At 47.6% G+C, this 25,713-nt stretch overlaps 1 protein-coding gene across 2 annotated transcripts in view; it reads right to left on the reverse strand.

Moving 5' to 3' along the window:
• The window catches only part of LOC138663906 (zinc finger protein 773-like), a 44,242-nt gene extending 20,172 nt beyond the window's left edge, over positions 1 to 24,070 (reverse strand). Inside the window, exons 1-6 of one of the 2 annotated variants that reach the window (XM_069750271.1) lie at positions 24,005 to 24,070; positions 23,202 to 23,348; positions 22,893 to 23,072; positions 22,686 to 22,809; positions 22,505 to 22,602; positions 22,216 to 22,306 (exon numbers count right to left, since the gene is read on the reverse strand). In XM_069750271.1, coding sequence (XP_069606372.1) covers positions 22,216 to 22,306; positions 22,505 to 22,602; positions 22,686 to 22,809; positions 22,893 to 23,072; positions 23,202 to 23,276 — 568 coding nt within the window. In that variant the 5' untranslated portion in view covers positions 23,277 to 23,348; positions 24,005 to 24,070. The remainder of the gene's footprint in view (positions 1 to 22,215; positions 22,307 to 22,504; positions 22,603 to 22,685; positions 22,810 to 22,892; positions 23,073 to 23,201; positions 23,349 to 24,004) is intronic. The other variant, XM_069750272.1, reaches the window with a different exon arrangement.
• Between the last annotated feature and the right edge of the window lie 1,643 nt (positions 24,071 to 25,713).

The following is a 25,713-nucleotide window of genomic DNA, read 5'->3' on the forward strand; positions in this document are numbered from 1 at the left end:
AAGGTTACAACAGAATTTCTGCAGTACTCAAGGTTCCTAAAAGCACAGTGGACTCCGTCATCCTTAAATGGAAAAAGTTTGGGACCACCATAAGTCTTCCTAGACCTGGCCTTCCAGCTAAACTGAGCAATCATGGGAGAAGAGCCTTGGTAAGAGAGGTAAAGAAGAACCCTAAGATCACTGTGGCTAAGCTCCAGAGATGCAGTAGGGAGATGGGAGAAAGTTCCACAAAGTCAACTATCACTGCAGCCCTCCACCAGTCAGGCCTTTATGGCAGAGTGGCCCAACGTAAGCCTCTCCTCAGTGCAAGAAATAAGATTCTCTGGTCTGATGAGACAAAGATATACCTTTTTGGTGATAATTCTAAGCGGTATATGTGGAGAAATCCAAGCACTGCTCATCACCTGCCCAATACAATCCCAACAGTGAAACATGGTGGTGGCAGCATCATGCTATGGGGGGTGTTTTTCAGATGCAGGGACAGGACAACTGGTTGTCACTCAAGGAAACATGAATGCAGCCAAGTACAGAGATATCCTGGATGAAAACCTCTTCTAGAGTGCTCTGGACCTCAGACTTAGCTGAAGGTTCAGCTTCTAACAAGACAATGACCCTAAGCAAGCAGTTAAAAAAACAAAGCAGTGGCTTCAGAACAACTCTTTAACCATTCTTGATTGGCGCAGCCAGAGCCCTGACCTAAACACAATTGTATACCTCCCAACTTTTAAAGAAGGTAAATAGTGGAAAGTTTGAGGCATGCAGATTGTGCAGCGGCAAATTTTAGACCACACCTCTGACCACACTCATTTTACAACTAGTCACACCCATAACTACGCCCCAACCACACCCATTAAGCACTGCTGATCATACTGTTTCATAAACAATAGTTATAAACAAAAAAATATGGCCACAGTGTTCCATACTGTATAATGGTCACACAGTGCTCCATACTGTATAATGGTCACACAGTGCTCCATACTGTATAAAGGCCCCACTATGTGCTCCATACTGTATAACAGCCACACAGTGCTCAATACCGTATAATGGCCACACATAATGCTGCGTACAGTATAACAGCCACACATAGTTACCCCATTATCCCACCCCATTCATTGCTTTCTTCTCCCCAACCCCCATCATTGCCTTCTCCATCACTACACACACACACACCTCTCAATGAGCTCCCTTGCAGTTGCCAGCAGCTTCCTCTCCCACAGTGCTGAATGTCATCCAGCCGCGCCGTGCCGCTGACTGTTCACATCGCTGCAGCGCCAGTACGCCACTTTCCGTGTCTCCTGTGCCAGCCAGAGCAAGGAGCAATATCTGCTCCTATCCGACAAAGCTAGCGATCGCGCAGTTTAAAGCGGCAGTACATTTGGTCTGAGGCCATGCGAGAAAAGGAGGATCCCGGCCGGGACAGAGTCTCAATATTGGGACTGTCCTTCTGGTTCCTGGATTGTTGGGAGTTAGGCACACGCGAATCCGCTCCATACACATGCGACTTCGCTCTGTACACCTCGTACACACACGGATCCGCTCCGTACACCTCGTACACACGTGGCTCCACTACATACACCTCGTACACACGCAGCTCTGCTACATCCATACTGTAAACCCCTCCTGACCCCACACATAAACTTACCCTCATCCAGCACCATGGCAACCAGCACAGTAGAGCCCCTGATCAGGTGACCCCTGACTCCTCCCCTCCGGTCCTGTGCGCACAGAGCAACCATTTGGATATGTTGTACAAAGAAAGACTGCAGAGGAAGTTTCCTGACGTCTCTTAGCAACCAGTCGGTGAATGTATAATGGATCACAGTCAGTGCAGTGCGGGAAAAGTAAGATCTCGGCCATGACTGCAGGGCAGACTCTCAAAATCGGGACTGTCCCGCTGGATCCGGGACGGTAGGGAGGTCTGCAATTGAGCATCTCTGGAGAGACGTGAAAATGGCCACCAACGTTCACCATCAACCTGATGGCACTGGAGAGGATCTGCAAGGAAGAATGGCAGAGGATCCCCAAATCCAGGTTTGAAAAACTTGTTGCATCATTCCCAAGAAGACTCATGGCTGTACTAGCTCAAAAGGGTGCTTCTACTCAATACTGAGCAATGGGTCTGAATACTTATGACCATGTGATATTTCAGTTTTTCTTTTTTAATACATTTGCAAAAATTACTACATTTCTGTTTTTTTACAGTCAAGATGGGGTGCAGAGTGTACATTAATGAGAACAAAAATGAACTTTTTTGAATTTTCCAATTGCCTGCAATGAAACAGAGTGAAAAATTTAAAGGGGTCTGAATACTTTCCATACCCACTGTATAATTCTGCATACAGATTGGGCCCCATATAATGTTCCATACATAAAAAATAAATAAATACCTCATTGGCTGCAGATCGATCTCCTTATCTCCAGTATCTTGAGCCTATTCTGGCTCTCTGCACTGCTTAGTGCAGAGGACGCGCTGTAGTGATCACTAGGGTTGAGCGAAATGGGTCATTCATTTTCAAAAGTCGCCGACTTTTGGCAAAGTCGGGTTTCATGAAACCCGATCCGACCCCTGTGCGGGGTCGGCCATGCGGTACGCGACTTTCGCGCCAAAGTCGCGTTTCAATGACGCGAAAAGCGCCATTTCTCAGCCAATGAAGGTAAACACAGAGTGTGGGCAGCGTGATGACATAGGTCCTGGTCCCCACCATCTTAGAGAAGGGCATTGCAGTGATTGGCTTGCTGTCTGCGGCGTCACAGGGGCTATAAAGGGGCGTTCCCGCCGACCGCCATGTTACTGCTGCTGATCTGAGCTTAGGGAGAGGTTGCTGCCGCTTCGTCAGAAGCAGGGATAGCGTTAGGCAGGGTCCATTAACCACCAAACCGCTTGTGCTGTAGCGATTTCCACTGCCCAACACCACCTTCGGTGTGCAGGGACAGTGGAAGCTACATTTTTTTTTTTTCCCCCCTCAGCGCTGTAGCTCATTGGGCTGCCCTAGAAGGCTCCCTGATAGCTGCATTGCTGTGTGTACGCCGCTGTGCAAACCAACTGCTTTTTTCAAAGCACAAATCCTCTTGTTCCTTCCTTTCTGCACAGCTATCTTTTTTGTTTGTACACACTTTTTATTTAATTTGTGCATCAGTCCACTCCTTATTGCTGCCTGCCATACCTGGCTGAGATTACTGCAGGGAGATAGTAATTGAAGGACACTCTCTGTTTTTTTTTTTTTTTTTGTGGGAGATTAAGATTGACATTTCTGCTAGAGTGCCATCCCTGTGTGTGCCATCTCTCACTCAGTGGGCCATAGAAAGCCTATTTATTTTTTTGCTTGATTTGGGTTATAAAATCTACCTGAAAAAATCACTACATCAATCAGTGGGAGAAAAATATTGGCCTCAGGGCTTGTGTGCCACTCCTGACTCCTGTGTGCATCATCACTCACTCAGTGGGCCATAGAAAGCCCCTTTTTTTTTTTTTTTGCTTTATTTGGGTTCTAAATTCTACCTGAAAAAATCAATAAATCAATCAGTGGGAGATTAATATTGGCCTTTGGGCTTGTGTGCCAGTCCTAAGCGTGCCATCTCTCTCTCTCTCTCAGATAGTGGGCCATAGAAAGCCTATTTATTATTTTTTTTATTGGGTTTATAAATTTTCCCTGGAACAAAAAAAAAAAAAAGTGGGAGATTAATATTGGCCTCTGGGCTTGTGTGCCAGTCCTGAGCGTGCCATCTCTCTCACAAATAGTGGGCCATGGAAAGCCTATTTATTTTATTTTTTTTGGTTTTATAAATTCTCCCTGAAAAAAAAAAGGGAGATTAATATTGGCCTTTGGGCTTGTGTGCCAGTCCTAAGCGTGCCATCTCTCTCTCTCTCTCAGATAGTGGGCCATAGAAAGACTATTTATTATTTTTTTTATTGGGTTTATAAATTTTCCCTGGAACAAAAAAAAAAAAGTGGGAGATAAATATTGGCCCCTGGGCTTGTGTGCCACTCCTGACTCCTGTGTGCGTCATCTCTCACTCAGTGGACCATAGAAAGCCTTTTTTTGTTTTATTTGTTTTCTAAATTCTCCCTGAAAAAATCATTTTATTTTATTTGGTTTCTAAATTCTTCCTGAAAAAATCATTTTATTCTATTATTTTTTTTTCCTAAAGTCTCCCTGAAAAAAAAAAAAAAACAAATCAGTGGGAGATTAATATTGCCCTTTCTGCTTGTGTGCCAGTCTTGACTCCTGGGTGTGCCATCTCTCTCTCTCTCTCCAATTGTGGGCCATAGAAAGCCTATTATTTTTTTAGCTTGATTTGGGTTCCAAAATCTACCTGAAAAAAATCACTACATCAATCAGTGGGAGATAAATATTGGCCTCTGGGCTTGTGTGCCACTCCTGACTCCTGTGTGCGTCATCTCTCACTCAGTGGGCCATAGAAAGCCTTTTTTTGTTTTGTTTTCTAAATTCTCCCTGAAAAAATCATTTTATTTTATTTGGTTTCTAAATTCTTCCTGAAAAAATCATTTTATTCTATTAGTTTTTTTTCCTAAAGTCTCCCTGAAAAAAAAAAAAATCAAATCAGTGGGAGATTAATATTGCCCTTTCTGCTTGTGTGCCAGTCTTGACTCCTGGCTGTGCCATCTCTCTCTCTCTCCAATTGTGGGCCATAGAAAGCCTATTATTTTTTTTGCTTGATTTGGGTTCCAAAATCTACCTGAAAAAATCACTACATCAATCAGTGGGAGATAAATATTGGCCTCTGGGCTTGTGTGCCACTCCTGACTCCTGTGTGCGTCATCTCTCACTCAGTGGGCCATAGAAAGCCTTTTTTTGTTTTATTTGTTTTCTAGATTCTCCCTGAAAAAATCATTTTATTTTATTTGGTTTCTAAATTCTTCCTGAAAAAATCATTTTATTCTATTAGTTTTTTTTCCTAAAGTCTCCCTGAAAAAAAAAAAAAATCAAATCAGTGGGAGATTAATATTTACATTTGTGCTTCAGTGACAGTCCTGCGTGTGTGGCATCTCTCTCATTTGTTGCCACCAACAACAGAGTGTGTAACATTGTGCCTGATTTTCGTTGTGGTCTCACTCACCTGTAAAGGGGTAGCTAAATCATACTGAAGTTATAGCTCACCGTGTAATTTGTGTGACAGCAACAAATACCGTTAGTTTGTTTACGTTTTTAAAACAATGAGGAAGTCTGGTGGAAGAGGTCGTGGCCGGGGGCGTTCATTGTCAGCTGGTAATTAGGGTAGTGGTAGTGGTGGAGCATCAGCTGGTCGTGGGAAAAAAAATATTGCACCTAAGTCTGGAGCTGTGGAGCCAGGTTCGTCGTCTGGCTACACAAGGCCTCGAACGCTCCCTTTTCTGGGAGTAGGAAAACCGCTTTTAAACCCGGAGCAGCAAGAGCAAGTTTTGGCTTATCTTGCTGACTCAGCCTCTAGCTCTTTTGCCTCCTCTCGTGAAACTGGTAAATGTCAAAGCAGCGCGTCGTTAGTGGATGTTCACGGTCAGGGACAAGTCGCTTCCTTGTCCTCTTCAGCAAAAACAACAACAGAGAAGAATGCAGCAGGCGACACAACGGGTTACTCCATGGAGCTCTTTACACATACCGTCCCTGGCTTAGAAAGTGAAGCAGTTAACAGTCCATGCCCATTACAAGTTGAATCTGACATGGAGTGCACTGATGCACAGCCACAGCCAGACTACTATGCTGGTCCTTTGACTCAGACCACAACATTGCCCTCGCAGGGTAATGATCAAGAATCAGACCCTGATGAGACTATGTTGCCCCATCACGAACGCTATACCACCGACCGACACGGTGACACAGACGAAGTTGCACACGAGCTACAAGAAGAGGTAATAGATGACCCAGTTCTTGACCCCGATTGGCAGCCATTGGGGGAACAGGGTGCAGGCGGCAGCAGTTCTGAAGCGGAGGAGGAGGGGCCGCAGCAGGCATCAACATCGCAACAGGTTCCATCTGCCGGGCCCGTATCTTGCCCAAAACGCGTGGCAAAGCCAAAACCTGTTGGAGGACAGCGTGGCCATCCGGTTAAAGCTCAGTCTGCAATGCCTGAAAAGGTATCCGATGCTAGAAAGAGTGCAGTCTGGCATTTTTTTAAACAACATCCAATTGATCAGCGCAAAGTCATCTGTCAAAAATGTTCAACTACCTTAAGCAGAGGACAGAATCTGAAAAGTCTCAATACAAGTTGCATGCATAGACATTTAACCACCATGCATTTGCAAGCCTGGACTAACTACCAAACGTCCCTTAAGGTTGTAGCACCCTCGGCCAATGAAGCTAGTCAGCAACGCAACATCCCTTCCGGCAGTGTAGGGCCACCATTTTCCGCACCACCTGCAGTATCTGTGCAGGTTTGTTTGCCAGGCCAAAGCAGTCAGGGTCAGGGAATCACCAGTTTCGTAGTAGGAAACACTGCATCTAGGACACCGGCGGCAACAATACCATCTCCCACCGTCTCTCAGTCTGCCATGTCCACCGGCACCCCCGCTAGTTCCACGATCTCCAGCTCTCCAGTCCAGCTCACCCTACATGAGACTATGGTTAGAAAAAGGAAGTACTTAGCCTCGCATCCGCGTACACAGGGTTTGAACGCCCACATAGCTAGACTAATCTCGTTAGAGATGATGCCCTACCGGTTAGTTGAAAGCAAAGCTTTCAAAGCCCTGATGGACTACGCTGTACCACGCTATGAGCTACCCAGTCGACACTTTTTTTCCAGAAAAGCCATCCCAGCCCTCCACCAGCATGTTAAAGAGCGCATCGTCCATGCACTCAGGCAATCTGTGAGCACAAAGGTGCACCTGACAACAGATGCATGGACCAGTAGGCATGGCCAGGGACGTTACGTGTCCATCACGGCACACTGCGTAAATGTGGTGGATGCAGGGTCCACAGGGGACAGCAAGTTTGGGACAGTTCTGCCTAGCCCACGGTCTAGGAAACAGTTGGCTGTAGCCGTTCGCACCCCCTCCTCCTCCTCTTCGTCCTCCTGCAGAAGCGAGAGCTCGTCCACAGACCGCAGTCGCACAACCACTCCATCCGCAGCTCAGTGGCGTAGGAAGGGGGGTGCGGGGGGGGCGGTCCGCCCCGGGCGGCACAATGCGGGGGGCGGCCGGCGCTGCAGGAGAAAGAAAAAAAAAAAAAAAGACGCCCCTTTAAATCTTCGGGCGGCGCCGTCCGCCGCCACGACCAGGCTCCCCCCGCCCCCCGCTCTAATACTCACCTCTCCTGGTTCCTGCGGCGCCGGCAGCTGCAGCGTCCTCTGACTCTGCGACGTCTCAGAGCAGAGGGCGCGATGACGTCACTACTGTGCGCGCCGCTCTGCCTCTCTGTCCTGAGCGTCGCAGAGCCGGAGAGACGCTGACTGCACCGGACCTGCACTAGGAACGGGAGAGGTGAGGATTTTACTTTTTTTTTTTTTTCTTTATGTCTGACTCTGGGGGCAATACTGAAGACCATGGGGCAGAATGCTGGACACAATGGGGCAATACTGGAGACCATGGGGCAGAATGCTGGACACACTGGGGCAATACAGGAGACCATGGGGCAGATTGCTGGACACACTGGGGCAATACTGGAGACCATGGGGCAGATTGCTGGACACACTGGGGCAATACTGGAGACCATGGGGCAGATTGCTGGACACAACGGGGCAATACTGGAGACCATGGGGCAGATTGCTGGACACAACGGGGCAATACTGGAGACCATGGGGCAGATTGCTGGACACAACGGGGCAATACTGGAGACCATGGGGCAGAATGCTGGACACACTGGGGCAATACAGGAGACCATGGGGCAGATTGCTGGACACACTGGGGCAATACAGGAGACCATGGGGCAGATTGCTGGACACACTGGGGGTAATATGCTGGATACACTGGGGGTAATATGCTGGACACACTGGGGGTAATATGCTGGACACACTGGGGGTAATATGCTGGACACACTGGGGCAGACTGCTGGACACACTGGGGCAATGCTGGACACTGGGGCAGATTGCTGGACACACTGGGGCAATGCTGGACACTGGGGCAGATTGCTGGACACACTGGGAGTAATATGCTGGACACACTGGGGCAGATTGCTGGACAACATGGGGGTAATATGCTGGACACACTGGGGCAGATTGCTGGACACACTGGGGGCAGGACTTGGGGCATGATTGGAGACATGGGGCAGGATTGGATCATGGGGCAGGACGGATATGATGGAGGCTGGTGGGGCAGGATGGGGAGATCATATGGGGTAGAATGGATAGTCATGAGTGCAGGATACGAGAACATATGGCTGGAGCCAGGAATGAGATAAACGGGGCCAGGGTGGGGAATAGTGTTACCATAGGGGCTAATTAAGGGATATTATTACTGCAGTGATGTATTTATTTTATTTTTTGAGTATACTGTTTTAAATGGGGGGGCGGTACTGTTATTGTGCAGAGTGACACTATATCGCCTTTTTGTCTTCATGTGGTGTAATGTAGAAGTTGTGAAAAATTAAGTAATGTGTTCTGCAAGCGGAGCTCGAGATAACTGTGTTATTTCCTGCAGAGACGAGTCCTGGCTGGAAGGAATGATGGCGGTCTGTGCTGGATGAAAGATGAAGGACTTCACCTAGAGACGTCACTGGTGAGTCAGTGTTACCTATACACTGACACTATACACTGTATACTATATACAGCGGTCCTGTGTACAATGTCACCAGTGATCACTGTATTACCTATACATTATATACAGAGTTCCTGTGTATAATACCACCAGTGATCTCTGTATTACCTCTACACAGACACTGCATACTAAGTACAGATCTCCTGTGAATACTGGCACTTATGGTGATAGTATTGTGTTTTTTTTTTTTTTTATTACTGATCAGTATTGTAGTATTCAGTCACTATGTGGTGGTAATATGTGGTCTGGAAATGGTGTTGTGGTATTTGTCCCTTGTATGTAGTATTATTCGGTCACTATGTGGTCTGGTCATGGTGTGGTGGTATTAAGTCACAGGTTTGGCATGTGGGGGTGACACCATTAGGCCCAGTTTAAGTTCTACAAAACAGGAAAACCATTTTTGGTAACCTTTGTGTGTATTGAGCCGGGGGGGGGGGGGGGGGGGGCGCCAAACTCGGGAACAGCCCCGGGCGACAAAAGCTCTAGCTACGCCTCTGCCGCAGCTGCCACTGTTGCACACCAGGTCTCCCATTATGGGGCAGCTACTGGCAAACGTCAGCAGGCTGTATTGGCTATGAAGTGTTTGGGCGACAACAGACACACCGCGGAAGTTCTGTCCGAGTTATTGCAGAAAGAAACGCAGTCGTGGCTGGGCACTGTAGATCTTGAGGCAGGCAAGGTAGTGAGTGATAACGGAAGGGATTTCATGGCTGCCATCTCCTTTTCCCAACTGAAACACATTCCTTGCCTGGCTCACACCTTAAACCTGGTGGTGCAGTGCTTCCTGAAAAGTTATCCGGGGTTATCCGACCTGCTCCTCAAAGTGCGTGGACTTTGCTCACATATCCGCCCGTACACTCCAGCCGTATGCAGACCTATCAGCGTTCTTTGAACCTTCCCCAGCATCGCCTAATCATAGACGTTGCAACAAGGTGGAACTCAACATTGCACATGCTTCAGAGACTGTGCGAACAGAGGCGGACTGTTATGTTTTTGTGGGAGGATACACATACACGGGCAGGCAGTAGGATGGCAGACATGGAGTTGTCAGGTGTGCAGTGGTCGAAGATTCAAGACATGTGTCAAGTCCTTCAGTGTTTTGAGGAATGCACACGGCTGGTTAGTGCAGACAACGCCATAATAAGCATGAGCATCCCCCTAATGCGTCTGCTGATGCAAAGTTTGACGCACATAAAGGATCAGGCGTCTGCAGCTGAGGAAGAGGAAAGCCTTGATGACAGTCAGCCATTGTCTGGCCAGGGCAGTGTACAGGACGAGTTAGCGGGCGAAGAGGAGGAGGAGGACGAGGAGGATGATGGGGATGATTATATTTGTAATGAGGAAGCTTTTCCGGGGCCACTGGAAATTGGTGGCGCGGCAAGGCCGGGTTCTGGTTTTTGGAGGGACACAAGTGACGTGGATTTGCCTGAAACTGCCCCTCAACCAAGCACAACCGGAGATTTGAGAACTGGAACTTTGGCCCACATGGCGGATTATGCCTTACGTATCCTCAAAAGGGACACACGCATAACTAAAATGATGAACGATGACGCTAGAAGATCGTTGGGTACAGCCGGGACCAGCTGCTTCGAAAGCATCACCAAACCAGGGATTCAAGCTTCAGGAGGCTAATTTGCATATTCCAGGTGCCTTCTGGGAGAAGCGAAGTCTCCCTAAGCTAGAAGATCGTTGGGTACAGCCGGGACCAGCTGCTTCGAAAGCATCACCAAACCAGGGATTCAAGCTTCAGGAGGCTAATTTGCATATTCCAGGTGCCTTCTGGGAGAAGCGAAGTCTCCCTAAGCTAGAAGATCGTTGGGTACAGCCGGGACCAGCTGCTTCGAAAGCATCACCAAATTTTGGCCTGTAGGACATTATTGCAAGAGAGCTTGGCTGAGTAGATTACACAAGAAGGAAAACACACAGCAAGTCAGCAGGATCTAGGAGCAACATGGCAGATGTGACAACCTACATGGTGAGCTGCAGCATGTGCTACATGTTCACAGATCGACCAGAAGAAGAATCCAATTTCACCTGTCAGAAGTGTAGACTAGTGGCCCTTTTAGAAGAAAAGGTGCGGGGTCTGGAAGAAAGAATAGCAACTTTGAAACTCATCAAAGAGAATGAAGACTTTCTAGACAGAACAGAAGCATCTCTACTGGTCACAGAAGGTGCAAAAAGTGTCAGAGAACCTCCAAAAGCAGATGAGTGGAAGCATGTGACCAAAAGAAGCAAGAAGACCATGGAGAAATCACCAACCACACAACTGAAGAACCGATATCAAATCTTTGTAGAGGATGAAGATGGCACACCTAAGAATGAAGCAATACCAGCAAGCAAAAAAGAAAAGGGCACACAGCAACAAGTGACAGCAAAAAGTACAGCCAAGAAGCAACGAAGAGTGGTGGTGGTGGGAGACTCACTACTGAGAGGCACCGAAGCAGCCATCTGCAGACCAGACATAACTGCAAGAGAAGTATGCTGCCTTCCAGGTGCGATGATCAAGGATGTGACCGATAGGATACCAAAGCTCTTCAACTCCAAGGACGTCCACCCATTTCTTCTGATACATGTTGGCACCAATGACACGGCAAGGAAGGACCTACCGACAATCTGCAAAGACTTTGAAGAGTTGGGGAAGAAGGTAAAGGAACTGGATGCACAGGTAGTTTTTTCTTCTATCCTTCCAGTAGACGGGCATGGTACCAGGAGATGGAACAGGATCCTTGATGCAAACAACTGGCTAAGACGATGGTGCAGACAACAAGGATTTGGATTCCTGGACCACGGTGTGAATTACTGGTATGATGGACTCCTCGCCAGAGACGGACTACACCTCAACAAACCTGGGAAACACACATTCGCCAGAAGACTCGCTACACTCATCAGGAGGGCGTTAAACTAGAAGAAGAGGGGACGGGAAGAAAAACATTAGACTCGAACAAAGACGACCCAGGAAAACATACTCAGAAGGGAGGTAAGAACATTTCTAAAACAATCCACAGTGAGGAGATTGGAACAAAACAAAATCCTCTAAACTGCATGCTCGCAAACGCCAGAAGCCTGACAAACAAGATGGAAGAACTAGAAGCAGAAATATCTACGGGTAACTTTGACATAGTGGGAATAACCGAGACATGGTTAGATGAAAGCTATGACTGGGCAGTTAACTTACAGGGTTACAGTCTGTTTAGAAAGGATCGTAAAAATCGGAGAGGAGGAGGGGTTTGTCTCTATGTAAAGTCTTGTCTAAAGTCCACTTTAAGGGAGGATATTAGCGAAGGGAATGAGGATGTCGAGTCCATATGGGTTGAAATTCATGGAGGGAAAAATGGTAACAAAATTCTCATTGGGGTCTGTTACAAACCCCCAAATATAACAGAAAGCATGGAAAGTCTACTTCTAAAGCAGATAGATGAAGCTGCAACCCATAATGAGGTCCTGGTTATGGGGGACTTTAACTACCCGGATATTAACTGGGAAACAGAAACCTGTGAAACCCATAAAGGCAACAGGTTTCTGCTAATAACCAAGAAAAATTATCTTTCACAATTGGTGCAGAATCCAACCAGAGGAGCAGCACTTTTAGACCTAATACTATCTAATAGACCTGACAGAATAACAAATCTGCAGGTGGTTGGGCATTTAGGAAATAGCGACCACAATATTGTGCAGTTTCACCTGTCTTTCACTTGGAGGACTTGTCAGGGAGTCACAAAAACATTGAACTTTAGGAAGGCAAAGTTTGAACAGCTTAGAGATGCCCTTAATCTGGTAGACTGGGACAATATCCTCAGAAATGAGAATACAGATAATAAATGGGAAATGTTTAAGAACATCCTAAATAGGCAGTGTAAGCGGTTTATACCTTGTGGGAATAAAAGGACTAGAAATAGGAAAAACCCAATGTGGCTAAACAAAGAAGTAAGACAGGCAATTAACAGTAAAAAGAAAGCATTTGCACTACTAAAGCAGGATGGCACCATTGAAGCTCTAAAAAACTATAGGGAGAAAAATACTTTATCTAAAAAACTAATTAAAGCTGCCAAAAAGGAAACAGAGAAGCACATTGCTAAGGAGAGTAAAACTAATCCCAAACTGTTCAACTATATCAATAGTAAAAGAATAAAAACTGAAAATGTAGGCCCCTTAAAAAATAGTGAGGAAAGAATGGTTGTAAATGACGAGGAAAAAGCTAACATATTAAACACCTTCTTCTCCACGGTATTCACGGTGGAAAATGAAATGCTAGGTGAAATCCCAAGAAACAATGAAAACCCTATATTAAGGGTCACCAATCTAACCCAAGAAGAGGTGCGAAACCGGCTAAATAAGATTAAAATAGATAAATCTCCGGGTCCGGATGGCATACACCCACGAGTACTAAGAGAACTAAGTAATGTAATAGATAAACCATTATTTCTTATTTTTAGTGACTCTATAGCGACAGGGTCTGTTCCGCAGGACTGGCGCATAGCAAATGTGGTGCCAATATTCAAAAAGGGCTCTAAAAGTGAACCTGGAAATTATAGGCCAGTAAGTCTAACCTCTATTGTTGGTAAAATATTTGAAGGGTTTCTGAGGGATGTTATTCTGGATTATCTCAATGAGAATAACTGTTTAACTCCATATCAGCATGGGTTTATGAGAAATCGCTCCTGTCAAACCAATCTAATCAGTTTTTATGAAGAGGTAAGCTATAGACTGGACCACGGTGAGTCATTGGACGTGGTATATCTCGATTTTTCCAAAGCGTTTGATACCGTGCCGCACAAGAGGTTGGTACACAAAATGAGAATGCTTGGTCTGGGGGAAAATGTGTGTAAATGGGTTAGTAACTGGCTTAGTGATAGAAAGCAGAGGGTGGTTATAAATGGTATAGTCTCTAACTGGGTCGCTGTGACCAGTGGGGTACCGCAGGGGTCAGTATTGGGACCTGTTCTCTTCAACATATTCATTAATGATCTGGTAGAAGGTTTACACAGTAAAATATCGATATTTGCAGATGATACAAAACTATGTAAAGCAGTTAATACAAGAGAAGATAGTATTCTGCTACAGATGGATCTGGATAAGTTGGAAACTTGGGCTGAAAGGTGGCAGATGAGGTTTAACAATGATAAATGTAAGGTTATACACATGGGAAGAGGGAATCAATATCACCATTACACACTGAACGGGAAACCACTGGGTAAATCTGACAGGGAGAAGGACTTGGGGATCCTAGTTAATGATAAACTTACCTGGAGCAGCCAGTGCCAGGCAGCAGCTGCCAAGGCAAACAGGATCATGGGGTGCATTAAAAGAGGTCTGGATACACATGATGAGAGCATTATACTGCCTCTGTACAAATCCCTAGTTAGACCGCACATGGAGTACTGTGTCCAGTTTTGGCCACCGGTGCTCAGGAAGGATATAATGGAACTAGAGAGAGTACAAAGGAGGGCAACAAAATTAATAAAGGGGATGGGAGAACTACAATACCCAGATAGATTAGCGAAATTAGGATTATTTAGTCTAGAAAAAAGACGACTGAGGGGCGATCTAATAACCATGTATAAGTATATAAGGGGACAATACAAATATCTCGCTGAGGATCTGTTTATACCAAGGAAGGTGACGGGCACAAGGGGGCATTCTTTGCGTCTGGAGGAGAGAAGGTTTTTCCACCAACATAGAAGAGGATTCTTTACTGTTAGGGCAGTGAGAATCTGGAATTGCTTGCCTGAGGAGGTGGTGATGGCGAACTCAGTCGAGGGGTTCAAGAGAGGCCTGGATGTCTTCCTGGAGCAGAACAATATTGTATCATACAATTATTAGGTTCTGTAGAAGGACGTAGATCTGGGTATTTATTATGATGGAATATAGGCTGAACTGGATGGACAAATGTCTTTTTTCGGCCTTACTAACTATGTTACTATGATTACTGGTTGGCCTGCCTCCTTGATCCTCGCTATAAAGGCAAATTGCAAAATATAATGCCACATGAGAACTTGGAACTAATATTAGCAACCAAACAATCAACTCTTGTTGACCGTTTGCTTCTGGCATTCCCTGCACACAGCGCCCGTGATCGTTCTCACACGAGCTGCAGGGGCCAGCAGACCAGAGGAGTTAGAGGGGCAGAAATCAGAAGTGGCGTTGGCCAGAGGGGTTTTCTGACCAGGTTGTGGAGTGATTTTGCTATGACCGCAGACAGGACAGGTACTGCAGCATCAATTCAAAGTGACAGGAGACAACATTTGTCCAGTATGGTTACAAACTATTTTTCATCCCTTATCGATGTTCTCCCTCAACCGTCATTCCCATTTGATTACTGGGCATCAAAATTAGACACCTGGCCAGAATTGGCAGAATATGCATTGCAGGAGCTTGCTTGCCCGGCAGCTAGTGTCCTATCAGAAAGAGTATTCAGTGCTGCAGGTTCAATACTAACAGAAAAAAGGACTCGTCTGGCTACCCAAAATGTAGATGATCTAACCTTCATTAAAATGAACCACAACTGGATTTCGAAATCTTTTGCCCCACCTTGCCCGGCTGACACCTAGCATTCCTATGTAAAGGTCTTGCCTGTGGACTATTCTGAACGACTTTTCCAATCTCGTAATTTGCAGCACCTGATTGTCCAGCATCCGACATGTTAACACCTCCCTAAATGGCCAAAGTCCCCACACGGGGCCGTGGTATCGCCACTTGGCGCCAGCACCCGTGAGAGTACTGTTTGTCTGAAGAGGTGGGTGTGCCCGCTTTTGGTCGACGGCACTGCCACTAGGTCCCTCATAGTACAATAAAGTGTCTGGCGGTGGTGGTGCGCACCCAACGTCAGACACACCGTTGTAATATGAGGGGCCCTGGGCCTGTACCGCCGGCCACAAGACAGTCCCCCCCCCCCAGGTCAAACAGTGCTCTACGACTTGCAAAATTTTCTCTCACAGCTCCACCAATGTTTAGTCTATGCGCTGACATCCTTCAATGCCTGGCACTGTCAATACCATTGTATTGACATTTTTCTTATGTTAGGCCTTCGAAGCCTGTCTGCGGTCCCTCCTTCCACTAGGCCTCCACTGACCTGTCTACTGCTGCCCGTGTTCCCCTGGAACCAATTTTAAATTGCCTACAGCCAGCCCAATTGATTATGTTAGGGCTTCGAAGCCTGTCTGCGGTCCCTCATTCCTTTAGGCCTCCACTGACCTGTCTACTGCCGCCCGTGTTCCCCTGGAACCAATTTTAAATTGCCTACAGCCAGCCCAATTTTTTATGTTAGGGCTTCGAAGCCTGTCTGCGGTCCCTCCTTCCACTAGGCCTCCACTGACCTGTCTACTGCTGCCCGTGTTCCCCTGGAACCAATTTTAAATTGCCTACAGCCAGCCCAATTGATTATGTTAGGGCTTCGAAGCCTGTCTGCGGTCCCTCCTTCCACTAGGCCTCCACTGACCTGTCTACTGCCGCCCGTGTTCCCCTGGAACCAATTTTAAATTGCCTACAGCCAGCCCAATTGATTATGTTAGGGCTTCGAAGCCTGTCTGCGGTCCCTCCTTCCACTAGGCCTCCACTGACCTGTCTACTGCCGCCCGTGTTCCCCTGGAACCAATTTTAAATTGCCTACAGCCAGCCCAATTTATTATGTTAGGGCTTCGAAGCCTGTCTGCGGTCCCTCCTTCCACTAGGCCTCCACTGACCTGTCTACTGCCGCCCGTGTTCCCCTGGAACCAATTTTAAATTGCCTACAGCCAGCCCAATTTATTATGTTAGGGCTTCGAAGCCTGTCTGCGGTCCCTCCTTCCACTAGGCCTCCACTGACCTGTCTACTGCCGCCCGTGTTCCCCTGGAACCAATTTTAAATTGCCTACAGCCAGCCCAATTTATTATGTTAGGGCTTCGAAGCCTGTCTGCGGTCCCTCCTTCCACTAGGCCTCCACTGACCTGTCTACTGCCGCCCGTGTTCCCCTGGAACCAATTTTAAATTGCCTACAGCCAGCCCAATTTATTATGTTAGGGCTTCGAAGCCTGTCTGCGGTCCCGCCTTCCACTAGGCCTCCACTGACCTGTCTACTGCTGCCCGTGTTCCCCTGGAACCAATTTTAAATTGCCTACAGCCAGCCCAATTTATTATGTTAGGGCTTCGAAGCCTGTCTGCGGTCCCTCCTTCTACTAGGCCTCCACTGACCTGTCTACTGCTGCCCGTGTTCCCCTGGAACCAATTTTAAATTGCCTACAGCCAGCCCAATTTATTATGTTAGGGCTTCGAAGCCTGTCTGCGGTCCCTCCTTCCACTAGGCCTCCACTGACCTGTCTACTGCTGCCCGTGTTCCCCTGGAACCAATTTTAAATTGCCTACAGCCAGCCCAATTGATTATGTTAGGGCTTCCAAGCCTGTCTGCGGTCCCTCCTTCCACTAGGCCTCCACTGACCTGTCTACTGCTGCCCGTGTTCCCCTGGAACCAATTTTAAATTGCCTACAGCCAGCCCAATTTATTATGTTAGGGCTTCGAAGCCTGTCTGCGGTCCCTCCTTCCACTAGGCCTCCACTGACCTGTCTACTGCTGCCCGTGTTCCCCTGGAACCAATTTTAAATTGCCTACAGCCAGCCCAATTTATTATGTTAGGGCTTCGAAGCCTGTCTGCGGTCCCTCCTTCCACTAGACCTCCACTGACCTGTCTACTGCTGCCCGTGTTCCCCTGGAACCAATTTTAAATTGCCTACAGCCAGCCCAATTTATTATGTTAGGGCTTACAAGCCTGTCTGCGGTCCCTCCTTCCACTAGGCCTCCACTGACCTGTCTACTGCTGCCCGTGTTCCCCTGGAACCAATTTTAAATTGCCTACAGCCAGCCCAATTTATTATGTTAGGGCTTCGAAGCCTGTCTGCGGTCCCTCCTTCCACTAGGCCTCCACTGAACTGTCTACTGCTGCCCGTGTACCCCTTGAACCAACATCAGAAAATATAAAAATAAGTATTTTGCTTATAAAAAAGAAAATACTGGAGAGATATCAAATGCAGACATTTTAACATTAAAAACAAACACATACAACAAAAATCTGGTACAGTACTAAAAATGGCCACCAGCTACAATAACTTTCTCCTGCAAGTAGTTAACTGAAAGTTTTTTTCAATTTAAAACACAGATATGGCATCCACCGAGTGTTGTCCTGTCGCGTCTTCTTTATATTATTGCCAAGAAGATGCAAAACAATGAAAATAATAAAATCATTATTTACCAAAAAAATAGAGTAAGTCAAAACCACATTGCAAATAAACATTCATTACAAATAAAGAAGCAGGGCGCGTCCGAGGTTGAGTATATACCTAATAAGAATATAATCACCCTCGGACGCGCCCTGCTTCTTTCCGACAGCCTTCCTTCCTAAGAATCAGCCCTTCCGTGGTGTAGAGAGAGGGTTTGTTACACTCCAAGGTGTTCCCCAGGTTGCCTTTCCTGAGCTTCGATCTTCATGCTCTCGTTTAGTAGTTGTCGGAAAGTAGGCTGCATTAGGCCTACAAATTGGGTATGGGGTGGAGAGAGATGGTGTGTTACACTCCAAGGTGTTCTCCAGGTTTCCTTGCCATTGCTTCGGTCTTCCGACTCTCGTTTAGTAGTTGTAGAAAACTACACTGCATTAGGCCTACAAAATGGGTATCGGGTGGAGAGAGATGGTGTGTTCCACTCCAAGGTGTTCTCCAGGTTGCCTTTCCTGAGCTTCGATCTTCCGGCTCTCGTTTAGTAGTTGTTGGAAACTACACTGCATTAGGCCTACAAATTGGGTATGGGGTGTAGAGAGATGGTGTGTTCCACTCCAAGGTGTTCTCCAGGTTGCCTTTCCTGAGCTTCGATCTTCCGGCTCTCGTTTAGTAGTTCTTGGAAACTACACTGCATTAGGCCTACAAATTGGGTATGGGGTGTAGAGAGATGGTGTGTTCCACTCCAAGGTGTTCTCCAGGTTGCCTTTCCTGAGCTTCGATCTTCCGGCTCTCGTTTAGTAGTTGTTGGAAACTACGCTGCATTAGGCCTACAAATTGGGTATGGGGTGTAGAGAGATGGTGTGTTCCACTCCAAGGTGTTCTCCAGGTTGCCTTTCCTGAGCTTCGATCTTCCGGCTCTCGTTTAGTAGTTCTTGGAAACTACACTGCATTAGGCCTACAAATTGGGTATGGGGTGTAGAGAGATGGTGTGTTCCACTCCAAGGTGTTCTCCAGGTTGCCTTTCCTGAGCTTCGATCTTCCGGCTCTCGTTTAGTAGTTGTTGGAAACTACGCTGCATTAGGCCTACAAATTGGGTATGGGGTGTAGAGAGATGGTGTGTTCCACTCCAAGGTGTTCCCCAGGTTTCCTCGCCAATGCTTCGATCTTCATGCTCTCGTTTAGTAGTTGTTGGACACTACGCTGCATTAGGCCTACAAATTGGGTATGGGGTGTAGAGAGATGGTGTGTTCCACTCCAAGGTGTTCTCCAGGTTGCCTTTCCTGAGCTTCGATCTTCCGGCTCTCGTTTAGTAGTTCTTGGAAACTACACTGCATTAGGCCTACAAATTGGGTATGGGGTGTAGAGAGATGGTGTGTTCCACTCCAAGGTGTCCTCCAGGTTGCCTTTCCTGAACTTCTATCTTCAGGCTCTCATTAAATTGTGGTTAAACGGAACAACTGCATTTGGCGTACTAGTTGGTTTGGGGCCTACTATCGGTGTCTGCCACTCCTTGCTGTTCTCCTGGTTTCCTGTCCTGAAATTCCGTTTTCAGGCGCTCGTTAAGTAGTTGTTAATGTTAGACTGCATTTGGCCTACTAGTTGGGTTGGGGCCTACTATCGGTGTCTGCCACTCCTTGCTGTTCTCCTCCACTGAACAAAGCTGTGCCGCCTGTTTACTACGGTTGCCAATTTTGAACTGCATTTCGACTACTTACTGATTTGGGCCTACTCTCTGTGTCAGCCTCTCATTCCAGTTGTCCTCCACTGCAATGCCCCCTGGTTATTCCTGTGTTACCAATTTTGAACTGCATTTAGCCAACTTTATTCTTTGGGCCTATATCTGTGTTTCCTCCTCATCCTGCCCATTGCCCAGCCAGTGATAGATGAGTCTGCTGGTACATTGACCCATAACGCAACATTCCCCGTGCACGCTACACAACAACATTGTGACCCTGCTGAAAGTCAGGTTGCTCTTCCCGCATACCATACCACCCTACACGGGGACAAAGAGGAAGGTGCAGATGAAAGTGCAGGTTCCTTCATCAGGTGGGGGGAGGGATACTAGTTGGCGACGTCACTGGCACAGGGCCTCTCATAGTACGCAAAAGTGTTGCTGCCGGTGGGAGGCGCCCCCGCCGTGCAAACACACCGCTGTACTTTGAGGGGCCCTGTGCCAGTGCCAATGCCAACGAGTGGGCCCCCCCTGCTTGCTCAGGTTCACAGCACTTGCAAAGTTGAAATACTTACCTCTCCCTGCTCCACTGCCGTGACGTGGTCCAGATTTCCTGGGCCCACTAATTACTTGAACCAGCCCTACCCACCACAACTTTAGCCAAATGACCCCCAATTTCAAATGCCTTACAATTATTATAAGGTAAATTACGCTTGACAAGCTTCATTAAGAAGAATGGATGGTTTTGACATTAAAATGGGCACTCTAGGTGTTTTCCTGGCCCCCACTCACTGCCGACTATGCTGCCCCATTGACTTGCATTGGGTTTCGTGTTTCGGTCGATCCCGACTTTACGTCATAATCGGCCGATTTCACTCGACCCGACTTTTGAGATAGTCGGGTTTCGCGAAACCCGGCTCGACTCTAAAAAGGTCAAGGTCGCTCAACTCTAGTGATCACACTGAGATGTCAGAATCAGGAGACATGAAAGAGACGAGACCTGCGGCCAGCAGGGAATTAGGAGAGTTGTCTATTTCAAACAGGTTAAAGTACGTGGGCGTTGGCACCGCCCCCCCCCCCCGACTCATGGGCCCCATTGCATGCTGGTTTATCCAATGGCTAGTGGGCTCTCTGCTTGCTCTGGGCCCCAATACTTGCCCGGGTGTGCAGCATATTGATGCCGGGCCTGCGTATGAGCCAATATTGTCTGTCAGTTGAGTTTTATGACTACATCTTAGCCATTTTAACATGGTCCAAAGCGAAAATGTCTTAAATTTAGATGTCATACATTTGCAGACACTTTAGAGACGTTTTTTAAAGACTTCCAGTCATTTGCAGATTCACAAGTGGGAAAAGGACTAATTATACTGCAATCAAACATATCATACCTAGCGAACCTTTAGAAAGAGAAGATGTAGTGTGAGTACTACACAAATAAGAAAAGTTTTGGGTAGAGGAGCAGGCAGTGGTCTAGTGGCAGAATTGTGTCCACATGACTGTAATATGGCCGTGTAAGGAGGTAAACCAGACCGCGGGTACCTGCAGGGTCCGGAAATAGAAAGGCTGCATCCTGTGATCGGGGGGGAAGCCTTAGTGTGGGCGGACCTTCCCCTGCTGTCTGGGGGAAGCCCGAGCAAGGAGAACCTTCCTGGGGAAGGAAAAGGGTGGAGAGAGCCAGAAAAGGGAGCAGAGGAATAAAATTTGTAGTGCGTGAAATGGAGTAGTCTGGCGCCGGCAGAGAGGAGTGTGGGGAGCAGCGCAGAGAGCGGTGTGGAGATTGACACGCAGAGCAGTACGCTCTGCTTCACCCATCCGAGTGTACCGGTGTGGCGACGGGCCATATAGGAGGAGCCCCATAGCATGCGGCGCAGAGCATTATACCCCCAGACGAGCCTTACAGACCGAGCGGAGCTGAGATAGCTGTGCAGCAGCCAGAGAGATAAGTGCCTGCCCTGAGAGCACCAGCAGCGTACAAGCCAGTGCCTGTCATCGCCCGTCGCCAACTGCAGACACCAGGGAGAGAGAGACGTGCGGTGAGAGTCCGGTCTACGTGTCCGTGAGTACTACACACATGCCCCATAAGAGTGACCGGGGACAGTACAGACCTTCGCACCCCGACTGGGTCATTAAACACCTACCGAGCCACACTGGGCTCGTACAAGACCATGACCGGTATTACCGTGGCTGTCAGGAGAGTAGTACAGGAAACATATCGGGCTTAGACACTACCATGGCCCGTAATCTTGGAGGCATCTACAGTATATGGACTAGGGGCAGTGGAAGGTACCGGAGACCGACCACTGTCACCAGATGACGGGGTATTGTTGTTTGCTGAACCCCATTAATAAAGGACACTGCGCTCGCCGTTGCCGACGCTATACAGTACACAGCAGGAGCTGCAGTGTTTGGACTTCCTGTAACCCGTGTTCCCATATTGTTGTTATTTTTACTGTCATACTTGTTTCGTCACTTACACCACTTAACTCTTTACATCCCTGCGTGGAGTGTTTCCCCTGTAAAAAAAAAACCTGTTAACTCTTGCTCTCCATCCCGTCCGTCACTGCATACTGTGTTCCTGCTTGATATCGTACAGCCGGACTAATCACCGAATAAACAGCCACATCAAGTAACTGAGAAGAATCTGGGACTTCTCTGCATTTAGTGATTACTACTCACCTGTGTAGTCATCTGTAGGAATCTCCTCTTCACGTCGTTCATCACCCCTCACATATGTCTCTGTAGTATTAATATGGGTCAGATCTTCACCCTGAAACAAATATTGTAAAAGTCACAGACAGATGGAGAAGTCACATCTATGATCAGCTCTAATCCTGCCATCTCCACCGTTCTCATTACACAAGTATAAAACATATAATACTGGTGGATAAAACAAGACTGAACACAAGACCTTCACAGTCGTCTACACATCATATGGGAAATCTCATGACACCTTCTCTCCATCTACCTGATGATCCTGAGGAACATTGGGATTTTCTTGTTTACAGTCCTGTGGAAGAAGAGGACGGGGACATCTCTCTGGTGTTGTCCTCTTACTGGATAGAACTGGAGGAAACACATACAGGGACTGAATTCATTCTTAACATACAGATAATTATAGGCCGTGTGTATTTAGTCCTGTCTATTACCTGGTGATGTGAGAGGCTGCGGAACCTCCATCATGACGTCCTTGTACAGATCTTTGTGTCCTTCTAAATACTCCCACTCCTCCATGGAGAAATAGACAGTGACATCCTGACACCTTATAGGAACCTGACACATACAATGATACCGTCATCCCCCTGATCCCTTCATAGCATTACTGTATAATATCCCAGCATTCCCAGCAGTGTCACCTCTCCAGTCTGCAGCTCAATCATCTTGTAGGTGAGTTCTAGAATCTTCTGGTCATTGATGTCCTCATGTATCAGGGGGTGAGGTGGAGGCCCCGTGATTGGGCTCAGGGGTCTTCCCCATCTCTCAGACACAGGGACCTGACAGCGCTCACTAGAGGTCTTCTTCACTACTGTGTAATCCTGGTTATGGAGAGACACATTAATAAATCTCACTACAGACATTTCCAGAGTCCTCACCTCTCCAGTTCTGTCCATCTGTTATTACCATAGATAAGAATGATGTAATGTGACGTCATCAGAATCTCTCACCTCTCCAGTAAGCCGGAAGAGGATCTCTAGGGTGAGGTGTAATATCCTCTCCATCTTGTCCCTGTCCCTATCCATCCTTGATGGGTCAATTAGGAAATTTCTCTTCTATAGAAGATCTCCACTGAAAGGATCCGATATTGTAGGGACCTGAAAGAGGACAATGTAACATCATAAAGGATCCTGTGTACATACACCTACTGGAGATAAGAAGGGAACATATGAGGAGATAGAACTATTGGGATGATCTCTTAAGGTGAGCTCTTCGTGATTGCCTGCCCGACCTGATAAATGCATGCATAGAACACATCGGAAACAGGGTCAGATGTGCACTCCTCTCTGGGCAAGAGCTGGAACAGAACTGAACTTTATTAGTATAAACAAAAGAGCATGTAGCAAACAGGAAGAGGGCGCTGCAGAGCTTCTCAGCAGGGTTGTGTCAGTCGGTGCTAGGTCTATTCCTCATATGGTCTTCAGTGGATCCACCTCACATTCCAAGGATTCCAGGGCTCCTTCAAGGATGTAGACGCCATCTTGCCACACCACATATACTACTAGCTTATGGAAGGTTAATCATTGATTTCATTAGCCATTCTCTCCTTCAGAGAACATGGAAATGTTGTATGACTTTGTCTGAACATATCCTATGTCCCAACATCCCATTACAGTCATAGATAACTGATGTCAGACATAGTGACCTAACCGCTGAGACATTACATAAGAGACTCAAAGGTGCACAGGAACAATACAGCACTGAAGGGGTTACTGCCCCCAGCGCCCAGTAATGGGGAATCTCCAGCACCTACCTCCACCTGCAGAGCCGCACACCACATATATGGCTGCTCTGTGCGCACAGGACCTGTGATGAGGTCACAGGAGGGGAGGAGTCAGGGGTCACATGATCAGGGGCCTCAGTGTATGCAGGACTCTGCTGTGCTGGTTGTCATGGTGCTGGATGAGGGGAAGTTTATGTTTGGGGTCAGGAGGGGGTTACAGGGTGGATGTAGCAGAGCCGTGTGTGTACGGAGCGGAGCCGTGTGTGTACGAGGTGTGTGGAGCCGTGCGCATACAAGGTGTACGGAGCGGAGTCGTGTGTGTACTCAGCAGAGCTGTGTGTACGAGGTGTACAGAGCGGAGCCTTTTGTGTACGAGGTGTACAGAGCGGAGCCTTTTGTGTACGAGGTGTACAGAGCGGAGCCTTGTGTGTACGAGGTGTATGGAGCGGAGCCGTGTGTGTACGGGGTGTACGGAGCAGAGCCGTGTGTGCATGAGGTGTACGGAGCGGAGCCGTGTGTGTACGGGGTGTACGAAGCAGAGCCGTGTGTGTACGAGGTGTACGGAGCGGAGCCGTGTGTGTACGGGGTGTACGGATTGGAGCCGTGTGTGTACGAGGTGTACGGAGCAGAGTCATGTGTGTACGCAGCAGAGCTGTGTGTATGAGGTGTACGGATCAGAGCCATGTGTGTTATTGAGATTTACTTGCTGTTAGGCAGCTGGCAGCATTCTCACAGACGCTCCATGTATGTGCCGGTACAGTGACACAGCCACAACACATGTAGCCACGGAGCCACAGCTGATCAGCCGGAGCGCTCCATGTATCCGGGTTCCCTCTGCAGCTTATTTGGTACAAATTCGCTCAACTCTAGCAATGTGTGATTTTCTCTGATTTGAATACAGACTACACAACTGAGGTCATTATTAGGGTTGAGCGAAACGGGTCGAACATTTTCAAAAGTCGCCGACTTTTGGCTAAGTCGGGGTTTCATGAAACCCGATCCGACCCCTGTGCGGGGTCGGCCATGCGGTACGCGACTTTCGCGCCAAAGTCGCGTTTCAATGACGCGAAAAGCGCCATTTCTCAGCCAATGAAGGTAAACGCAGAGTGTGGGCAGCGTGATGACATAGGTCCTGGTCCCCACCATCTTAGAGAAGGGCATTGCAGTGATTGGCTTGCTGTCTGCGACGTCACAGGGGCTATAAAGAGGCGTTCCCGCCGACCGCCATCTTACTGCTGCTGATCTGAGCTTAGGGAGAGGTTGCTGCCGCTTTGTCAGAAGCAGGGATAGCGTTAGGCAGGGTCCATTAACCACCAAACCGCTTGTGCTGCAGCGATTTGCACTGTCCAACACCACCCTCGGTGTGCAGGGACAGTGGAAGTTTTTTGTTTTTTTTTTCCCCTCAGCGCTGTAGCTCATTGGGCTGCCCTAGAAGGCTCCCTGATAGCTGCATTGCTGTGTGTACGCCGCTGTGCAAACCAACTGCTTTTTTCAAAGCACAAATCCTCTTGTTCCTTCCTTTCTGCACAGCTATCTTTTTTGTTTGTCCACACTTTTTATTTCATTTGTGCATCAGTCCACTCCTTATTGCTGCCTGCCATACCTGGCTGAGATTACTGCAGGCAGGGAGATAGTAGCTGCCTGCCATACCTGGCTGAGATTACTGCAGGCAGGGAGATAGTAATTGTAGGACATTCCCTGTTTTTTTTTTTTTTTTTTTTTGGTGGGAGATTAAGATT

Source organism: Ranitomeya imitator, chromosome 2 (genome assembly GCF_032444005.1).
Source record: "Ranitomeya imitator isolate aRanImi1 chromosome 2, aRanImi1.pri, whole genome shotgun sequence".
Lineage (NCBI taxonomy): Eukaryota > Metazoa > Chordata > Amphibia > Anura > Dendrobatidae > Ranitomeya > Ranitomeya imitator.